We start from the raw sequence: 9,294 nt of genomic DNA, 5'->3' as shown, positions 1-9,294 counted from the left end.
AATTCTCTGTCACCGTGGAAGATGTCTGAGTTTTCATACTGATCTAAGCTTAGGTTATATGAAACCATCATTTTCACATACCCCAAGCCACTCTGAGAAAACTGAAAGAGCAGAGTAGATTCAAATACACTGAACTTCTCTTATGTTTAATAATAACAATATAAAAGGCAAGTTTGCTAGAAAAATAATGCAAAGTTTAATGGCTTAAAATAGAGACAGCAATAGGCAGAACTGCTATGAAAGCTCTCAGTCCTCATGGTGCACCACAGGAATGGGTTTATGGGGATAATCCGAAAGAAAAGGCTTGTTCTCCTGGCTGAGCAATTTGTTCCAGCACACTCAGCACCAGTCATTGTCTGGAACAACCCTGGCCCGCCTGATGGGACAGAGCAGCGCTCAGGGTCAGGTGGGGCTATGAGCCATGACTAGCAAAACAAAAACCTGTATCTTAGAGCGGGGGCCTCTCAGATCTTTCCTGGTGTGACAGAGAACCATATACCAGAGCAGATGGATGGCCAGACTGACCTGTGGGTTGTTTCACAAGAGCAGTTATCTTGGTAGCTAGACTGGAGTTCACACAAGATTTCTCATGGTGCTTCAAGAGAGGCAGCCTCAGAAACTGGAACCTTTCGCAGCTCTGACCCAGTTCACACAGCTCCAGTCAGCTGTGTGAACAGCTCCAGTGTGACAGCTGGACCTGTGTGACAGCTCCAGTGAAGTCAGCCTTGACTAAGTTTATGAGCCCCTTTATAAGGGGGAAATGAACAGATTTTTCTGCCTTAGGTAAAAGCACAATACGTGCAATAAACTGAACACGTGTACAAAAGGATATTTTCTTCCATCTTGGAATATTCTATCTTATTTTTTTTCCATATAAATTCCCATTTGTCTGTATCAATCTGTTGTTCCTTGTCTCTCAATTAGGTGGTAAATTCTTGGTGGCTAACTTTTATTCTGGATTTACATGACTTCTGCGCTCTGGTAGTACAAATATCAAAACATGCCTAAGAGAAAACCCAACATTCCCAGACAAACAGAGCAGGAAACTTGGTCACAAATGTGACTTGCCACTTGGCATGGAGTCCTCCTGACTCATGTCAGAGGTTTGATGGCCTCAATCCATTGTGCTCGCTCTGCTTTGCAGCTGGCCTGGATATAATAGTGGATGTCATTTTTGGTGATGATTTTGAAGAGGTTGCCTTGCACATTCCCCTTCACTCCTGCAGGAAAATAGAAATGTGACAGATCAGGAGAGTACACAGAGATCAAACACATCTTTTCAGCAGATGTGGTCTCATAGATCTGTTTGTTTCATTATGGACAGGACATTTAAAGCTCATGTATCTGATTCCTTTTCTGCATTCGAAAGACATAGTATAGACCCCTCTTGGAGACTGGAGGCACTGCTGTGTTATGCACCATTTGTAAAATGTATGCTGTTTAGATAGGGAATCTGACTGGAGCTATGCGACAGACATGAACTCCTTACCAGTTCCTGCAGTAGATGAGACTTGTTCCTGCCCAACTTCAGCTCCTTTAGCAGGGAGCTCTCCTTCTTACTGCTGTGTCATCTCTCTCCCCCTCCACCCCCTCTTCTATATCTTTTTCAGGCTGTGTCTTTTGTGGGGAGATTTATTGCTTAGGAAGAGGAAAAGGAAACCAATTCTTAAAGATATTTCTTTAGAAATATCTTACTATATTTCTATAAGCAAGATATTATAGTAAGGGCTTACTATAATAAACTCATAATCTTTAACGCTCTCTCCACATTTACACCCTGTAAAACTATATATATTACTATAATAAAAAAAACTTTAACAGCAAAAACACTTATTTGTGAGGCTGAGGTTCCAGACAACCATGAAGCTAAGCACATACGCTAGCAGAACTGCTTTTTTTAACAGCTTTTTTTTTTTTTACTGTTATTTTTTATCGTGTCCTACATTTTGATTGTAGCAGATCAAAACCAAAAAAGAAGTAATGGCATATAGAAAGAAAGCAGTGAAAAAGGGATGACATAAGGGGATCCCTCTTGTGTGTCGTGTTCAACAACATCCAAAACCAAGACATTTCCTCTTTGACTGCTAACTCTGTAAGATTAATCAGTGTCTTGAGACAGACTCAGAGGTCATCTGATTGAGAAAGGGCCAGAGAAAGGGGAACAGTCAAGATATGCAGAAATAAGTGTAAAAGTTCCTAGTTGGTATTGGACAGCCCAGCAGTTTGGGACTGCCTTGTCCCATGATGGACACGTGAAAGGAAAGGAGAGCTCACTTGGGACACACGTGGTCCTACCCACCAAGAACAGTTCTGCTGGAGCAGGAGTTTGGATGCAGGCAAGTCTGGATGCTCATGCTTACCTGTTGGGACTCCATTGTCCTCCAGAGCTGAGACAAGACAGCCACGAAGAGAAAACCCACCCACTGGCCTGTTTTCTTCCTGCAAATAAAATGGAAGTGAAGCTTATCTGCAAAAAATATGGACTTGTTTTCCAGGGTGGAACAATTGTTTTTATGAAAGGGGAGAGGTAATGCCAGTTTCTCTGGATCTAAATCAACCAAGTCACAGGAGAATTCAGTTAGGACATGTGATTAAGTTCAATATAATTTTTCCCTCAGTCTCAGAGATTTCTTTAATGGTGCTGAGAATGGTAGAGATTGATTAAAAGCACATAAAAAATACATACTTAAAACTTCCTTACCATTTTATCAATAACATATTTTAAAAAGAAATACTTCTGACAGTTTTTAGCTTGCCATTTTTCCCTGAGTCTACATGGGAAAAAATCTGTTATCACTAGCAGGTCAGTTCTCTTGCCTGACCTCCAAGCTCTGCAGTTTGAGTTTACAGCAGTAAAAGGATGAGTTGCAATGAAGAAAAAAGACCACAAGGAAAGTGGCAAGGAAAAGATGAACAAGCTCTACAGGCTCTTTTAACTGTTCTGATTTGGACAAGATAAACAACAGCATAACTGCATATTATTATTATTATTATTATTATTAAAGTGAGTTTTTGAGGAGGCCATCTCCCCACTCACCTACCTTTGTGGGGTCATAGTAGTGCAAGAAAGCTGGGTCAGCTCTCAAAACAAATCTCCTCACCTTCCAGTTTTTCCTCTTGTGCCCCTGTAACATCGAAGAATTGACGTTACCACCAGTAAATGCTGCAGTCGCCATTTCTTTCTTTCAGCAGGCTGTAGGGGAAGCCTAAATGGGTGGTAAAATTACATGTTTGGAGCCAACAGGGAAAAATATTTTCTGACATCTTTACAACTCCCAGGGCTGTTTGATTAGCATCCTTCACTTTATGACTAGATCCTCTTTACAATATTATATCTGATAGCAATGTTGACAAGAGAGTTCTCCCTTTTCTGTTGGCCATAATTCTCCAGCAATGCTCCTAAACCCCACATTTATTCTTCATGCAGCCTTAACAGCTGTCATATTTCTTCTTTCACAGCAAAGGTTCATGGACTGTATTTACCTGTTTCACTAAATAGCCTTGCTTCACAATTGTGCCACTTAATTCACTGATGTTAAACTGCAGGTCTTCCTTGGAACTGATCTTTTTCTTATAGCTCTCAGCCTACAAACGGAGAAAAGATAACTGCACTTTTAAATAATCTAAACATACTTCTAAATGCAAACTTCCACTCTATTTCAGCTTCCCTGGAGCTGTTTTTAGCTATTTTATTTTTTGAAGGAAGACTAGTCTAGCCCTGGTGCCCAGGACAGCAGTTTTGAGATTTACAAGCAATGAATTACTTGTAATTCACCACCCATGCATGGTGCCCTTGGCTTTTAGTAGAGCTACAGCTTGGTGCCCATTAAATGCAGACATAGCAGGGCTGAGGGCTGCACCTCTTTTAATATCTGGTTATCTAACCCGTAGATCCCTCCATATCCATGTAGTTATCTGTCTCCAGCAATGGTACAAGCCTTATACTATTAAAATCCCACAGCTTCTCCTTTAATGCTTTCTTCACCACATGCATGTGCATGCCGTGGGCATCCACTTTACCACGGCCCAAACCCAAGTGCCTGGCCATGGGCACGGGAGATGCCTCCACTGGCGGCCATTTCGCTTACAAACATGTACAAGGCGGTGGAGTCATCGAGGAACTGCTCCGACAGGTCGCTGTAGCGCGTGGCCTCGATGCTGCGGGCTCCCACGGCCTTGATGAAGTTCTCCTCCATGAGCATGGAGGCCAAGGTGACGGCCTCGAACCGCGACACGGCAAAGCTGTTGGAGATCAGCCAGTCCACCACGGCAGAACCTGCAGGGAGAAAGCAGCTCAGGCTGAGAAAACGAGCTCTTCCGTGACAAGGGTGCAACGCAGCACATCGGTTGGGAGGAAGCGCTTGTCCCCAGCACATTGTACCTGTAAAGGTCTCTTTGTATCTGTTGCCTTGCTCCATGTTGGGGGTCAGCTTAATCCCACTGCTGCTGTCATGCATTTTATCCACTATTTGGCTACAAAAGAGTAGGGAGGACAATGTTACCTGAAGGGAGAGACAGGCAGAAGTTATCATGTACTTCTGTCTGTGACTGAAATGACAGTGATCACTAACATAAAGCCAGGGGACAGCCTCAGGAGAGTCCTGAGAATTACTCCCGAGTATGGAATAGGAGAGCTTGATTCTTCCAGCGTGGAGTACTAAACTAGGTGCCTCACTAAGCACGTCTCATTTCCAAGCACTTCACCTGAACTAGAGTCAGCTTCCATGTATCTCCTCAACTCAGCTCAAATTCACCTCATTTTCCTTAGTCAGTTCCCAGTTTCCTCTTGTTTAGCATCACAAGCCCTGAAAATCCTTGCCTGGGTTTTGCCTGTCAGCTCCGAACGCTCACCAGCGCAGTGCCAACACAGTCACCCATGAGCCTCTCCCTGACGTTATGGCCTTGGAGCTGAGATTCCGCCCTGGTGGGAACAGCTCTGCAGCAGGACTAGGGTGGCCTCAGCTCAGCCGCGAGGAACTGTGCACCCAGAACACACCATGGCCAGGAAAAAGGGTACTCCCGCATCCAGGAAAACACCAGGACCATGAGCGAGCCAGTGCAGGCAGTGAGGGGCTCCCCCTGAGCCTCTCCCGAGCTTGGGCGCTTTGCAGATTGCAGCAGCAGCAGGAGGAGAGGGCATTTGCACTTACTGGAGGCTGATATTCGCCAGCAGCTTGAAGGAGTTCTTCTTCCTGTGAAGCTCTTGCACCTGCACGGGGTGGCCAGCGTGAATAGCTCCAGTAATGTCCAGAGCCCAGGAGTCTCGCTCCTCTCTGGAGCAGCACTCAAGGAAATAGTCTGTGTTGGTTTTTGTCCTCAGTTTAATAAGCAGCTGTGGAGAGAGAAACACAGAGCAACCACAATGATTAACTCATACTATTCACATTTTGCTTCTTTTAGCCCTAGTCAGGTGGGACAAGTGAGGGGAGGGCTGCCATCCCACCAAGGCAGGACCAAGCAGTGTGTAGCCTGAAGGACTCTGCTATTTGTTGTTGTTGCTTTCCTTTATATTTTTCCCAGTCTTTGCTTTTCTAGTTCCAAGCAGTTAGCAAGCATGGAACCAGTGGTATTCAGGAGAGCAGACTGCCCAGATTACATAGGAGTCTGATATTGGCAGTGGAGCTTTTCACATTTTCCAGGCCTTCTCCAGGCTCTCAAGAGCAAAAAACTCTCCCTAGGGCCATTCTGCTAAGCAAAGTGCTGAAATAGTGAGCAACTTACAGAGCTGTTCCCGTTGCACCCTGTTTGGGAGAAGAGGAAAAGACTAGGGAGAGGTTAGAGTGGGTCACAGAGGGGGGATATCTTTCTCCAGACATACCGGTCTGTTCTCATATTCCAGGCACGGACAAGTAATGGTGCAGCCATCCAAAAGGATCCTGCCCTTTGGAGAAGGCTCCTTCTTGCCTCCTTCGAGTTTATAATACAGCAGCTTATCCTGAAGCAGGACGAACCATCTCACTTTCCAGTTGTGAACAATATGTCCCTGGAGGGGAAGAAATCCACAGAGCTGTTCTTAACACAAGTGTCAGAGAAATGTCTGTGTTTTATTTCTCATGCAAACACGACAGACTAATAGGAAACTGGACAAGGAAGATTGTAGGGAATCACTGTGGTTCCCTGAAGTAGCCATTTCAGTAAGAAATACCAAAGTGACATCAGTATAAAATCACACAGCAAGAACAGAAAGGCACAGTGCTCTTTCTCCAGCAGGACATCATCTCAGCTCGTGAGAAGTTCTTCCTGCAAAAGCTCAGGAGAAGGACCTTAAAAAGCTGATGTTTCAGTGGGCCCCTAACAGGCGGCAGTGGCGGGCAAGGCAAACCTGCAACCTGTGAGGCCATCAGCAAGCTCAGCAGCTCCCGCAGACCAGCTCCTGTTCTCTGTGGGCTCTGGATGGCGACGGGGGCTTCCACATGATTTTCCCTCTCGGTCATTTTGGCATGACTGCAGGTTCTAAGTAGAGTTGAGAACACTTTGTTTCATGCCTTGGCTTCCCCTTGTCTCCCCTCATACCGCTATCAGGGCTTATTTCTCTCACACCTCCTTCCAGTCTCCCGAAGCCAAATTCCCCATGTCCATTTTCTGTCTCTAATGGCAAAAGACTAAAGGCAAGCTGTGCACAGTTGAACGCTTGCTGGCTTATACCAGAATACAACAAACCCTCTTTTTCCCCGCTGCTCTGTGAATGATGCCAGCCGGCAGCTGTTTCCCGCCCGGCGGTCGGGCGGAACCCGGCGGGCGAGGGCTGGCACTGGCAGGTCTGATCCTGCTCCCACTCCCGCCCTGCCCCGCTGGCCCGGCTGCAGCCTGGCACCGCCGCGGGACACGGGGTGCTGCAGCCAGCAGTGAGGAGCGCGGCGCTCGGCACGGCCTCTTTGACGCCTGGAGCGGGGCGCGGGCGGCGGGAAGGAAGGAATGCACGGGGCCCAGCTGTGGCAGGAAGCAGAGCTCGTTAGTTCTCGGTGAGCAAGGGGCAAAACCAGCAGTTTACAAGAAAAGCTGGGGCCATCGAGTTCAGTTAAACCCAGGTCATTTTAAATCTAATGTCTTCAAGCCTATACTAAATACAATTTATCTAGCTTGATCTTACTCTCTTCATCTTCCTCACTGTCTTTCTCACCTGCTGTGCTATTGGCTGCTTTTCCTCTGAATATACTCTTTATTGTTGCCCCATTTCTTTCCCCCTTGGAGTTTCCTTCTATGCCAGAAGGTCACAACTTACATTTTACCTTCTCCTGTCTCTTGCACAATTTACCTGGGGCTGCTCCGCTCGCTTGGCTCCACGTGGGGCCGCCTGCATGGATTGCTCCTGGCCAGGGTTGCCTCTGCACTAGCACCTCAAGCGCTGCCACATCCTGGGAAAGGCATTTCCCCAGGCGCCGTGGAGCTCTGAGCTGCCCTTGTAAGAACATTTTTCGAGTGCAGTTAAAGACCACGTTAGTCACTGGTGTTAAAACACAGCATCTTGTCACTAGACGCAGTTTATTGCACCAGTTAAGCTGCACTTGAGTCCCAGCTATGCCCTGGTCCTATGGGGATAGGTGCTGGGAAAGGCTGAAATCTTGTTGTCTTTTGGTCGTTTTCTCTATATTTTGACTGAAAATTTCTCACAGATGAGTGTGAGGAGTATGGAAGAAATAAGTTACTATGGTTAGTATTGCTCTGATCCCTTCAGAGGGTGCCCTGTTCCCCGTGTCCTCCTGTGAACTGAGCAACCCTGCTCTGCTGGGCCCTGCAGGAGATACAGGGTGAGAGAAGAGCCCTCCAGAACAGCCTCCTTCTCGCCATCCTCCCATGGCTGCTGCCGCTGGTGCCACGTGGTCACTTACCACATGTTTTATGGGCTCTTTAGAGACATGCAGCCCGGGTTGCTGTGCACATATACTGCCTTTCCAATGACTCACTGTGATAGCTAATCCACTTCTCTGCAGGCAAATCCTTGGGCAGCGAAACCAGGATACCTGGCGTTCCGGGTTCCACTCTGGACCTCGGCCCCCAGCACCGCTCGCCTCCCCTGAGGCTTCTCCCCGACGGCTTCCCGGCGCCGCGCGCAGGGTCGCAGGAACGAAGCCAGGCACCACGTTCAACCTTCCCGGCCCGGGGAGCACTCACCCTCTTGACGAGGAAGCCCTCCTTGAGCACCCCGCCGGCCTCCTGCATCGCGGCCAGCGCGCGGGGCAGCCCAGTGCTGCAGAGACGGGTCCCAGCCCTTGCAGCCCGGCCCCGTGCGCACGCCTGCGTTAAGTAAGCTCATTTTTCCCCACTACCCTCCTCCTCAGCCCTGACGTACTCTCCCAGTTTTTTTTTTTTTTTTTTCCTCTCCCTTTCATCCCACTTATGAGACATTAGTTAAACATTGAACTGGCTCTGACACAGCACCTGCCCTCAGGGAAGTAAAACAAGGGAAGTTTAGGGAGGATTTCAAAAGAATTAGAATTCAGTATGGTAACAAAGCACCGCTGGGTGAGCAAGCCGAGGGAATAAGCAGTCCCACAATGACAAATCCGATGAGACACTCGCGTGGGAGCGGGGGGCACGAAGGTATAAAGCTGCATCCATCAAACCTTCAGCCCGCTCAGCCACACGGCAAGAAATTTCTCCTGTATTAAGCAGACCCTATGGGGCACTACAGAACACACCACTGTGAGTGTAAAGCAGAACGCTTAGAAGGGGAAATCACAAGACTTAAAATATATTTTTCTTTGCCAGAAAATTATTTTACCTAAAAAACGTCGAAGTCTCAAAGCCCACTCCACTTTCAGTGGCTCCTGAAGATACAAGCCACAAGATTCAAATATGCCTGCTTAAACTAGGAACCTGAATCCAACATGAAAGCAACTTTTGTTTCTAAAAGCTGCTAAAGCTTTTGGAAAAAAGTTTAATCAGAGAACATCCTGTACTGATTGCTTGAAACTATTGAGACCCACTGAAACACAAAGTGCCTTTTCTGTACCTGAGATTAGCAGCCTCATTTCAGTCACTCATTTTTGTAAATTTTAGCTGTAGTAAATCCCTTTTGTTGAGTCTCCATGAAACAAGCCAGTCAAGCCAACAACATTTCAGGCAGAGCTGGTGTTCAGAGCCTTGCCTGTGCTGTTAGCGTTTCCTGACTTGCATCAAAAGTAAGGTGATTTTTGTGGTTAAAGCCACAGGTTGGTAAGAAACACAATGTGGAGGATAACGAGTAAACAAGAGCTCTTGTTGCTATGCGGAGAGTCCAGAGTTCTTCAGACAAGTTGACTCAAGCATCTCTCCTCTCAGTCCTTGAACACGGGATCAAATTACTGGTCGCGC

General features: G+C 46.9%; 1 protein-coding gene across 1 annotated transcript; it reads right to left on the bottom strand.

The window, feature by feature from the left end:
* Nucleotides 1–1,035: 1,035 nt before the first annotated feature.
* On the bottom strand, nt 1,036–8,160 carry PLEK2 (pleckstrin 2). Its single transcript, XM_026038212.1, has 9 exons — nt 8,113–8,160; nt 5,819–5,983; nt 5,151–5,332; nt 4,382–4,473; nt 4,089–4,276; nt 3,484–3,585; nt 3,042–3,125; nt 2,361–2,439; nt 1,036–1,220 (listed from the first exon to the last, which is right to left on the bottom strand). The coding sequence occupies exons 1-9, from the start codon at nt 8,158–8,160 to the stop codon at nt 1,093–1,095; spliced, it is 1,068 nt and encodes a 355-aa protein (XP_025893997.1). The 3' UTR covers nt 1,036–1,092.
* Nucleotides 8,161–9,294: the final 1,134 nt, after the last annotated feature.

This window comes from Nothoprocta perdicaria, unplaced genomic scaffold, assembly GCF_003342845.1.
Source record: "Nothoprocta perdicaria isolate Ctin4 unplaced genomic scaffold, notPer1 scaffold_204, whole genome shotgun sequence".
NCBI classification, from domain to species: Eukaryota; Metazoa; Chordata; class Aves; order Tinamiformes; family Tinamidae; genus Nothoprocta; species Nothoprocta perdicaria.
Note: the sequence above shows the minus strand (reverse complement) of the source record. Positions and strands in the feature narration are given on the sequence as shown.

Excerpts from the sequence above, each read along its gene's own strand:
- PLEK2 (XM_026038212.1), bottom strand. The coding sequence starts at position 8,160 with ATGCAGGAGGCCGGCGGGGTGCTCAAGGAGGGCTTCCTCGTCAAGAGG. Across the intron at positions 4,474-5,150 it reads CTGGCGAATATCAGCCTCCA|CCAAATAGTGGATAAAATGC; the intron begins GTAAGTGCAAAT and ends ACTCTTTTGTAG. Across the intron at positions 1,221-2,360 it reads GGACAATGGAGTCCCAACAG|GAGTGAAGGGGAATGTGCAA; the intron begins GTAAGCATGAGC and ends ATTTTCCTGCAG.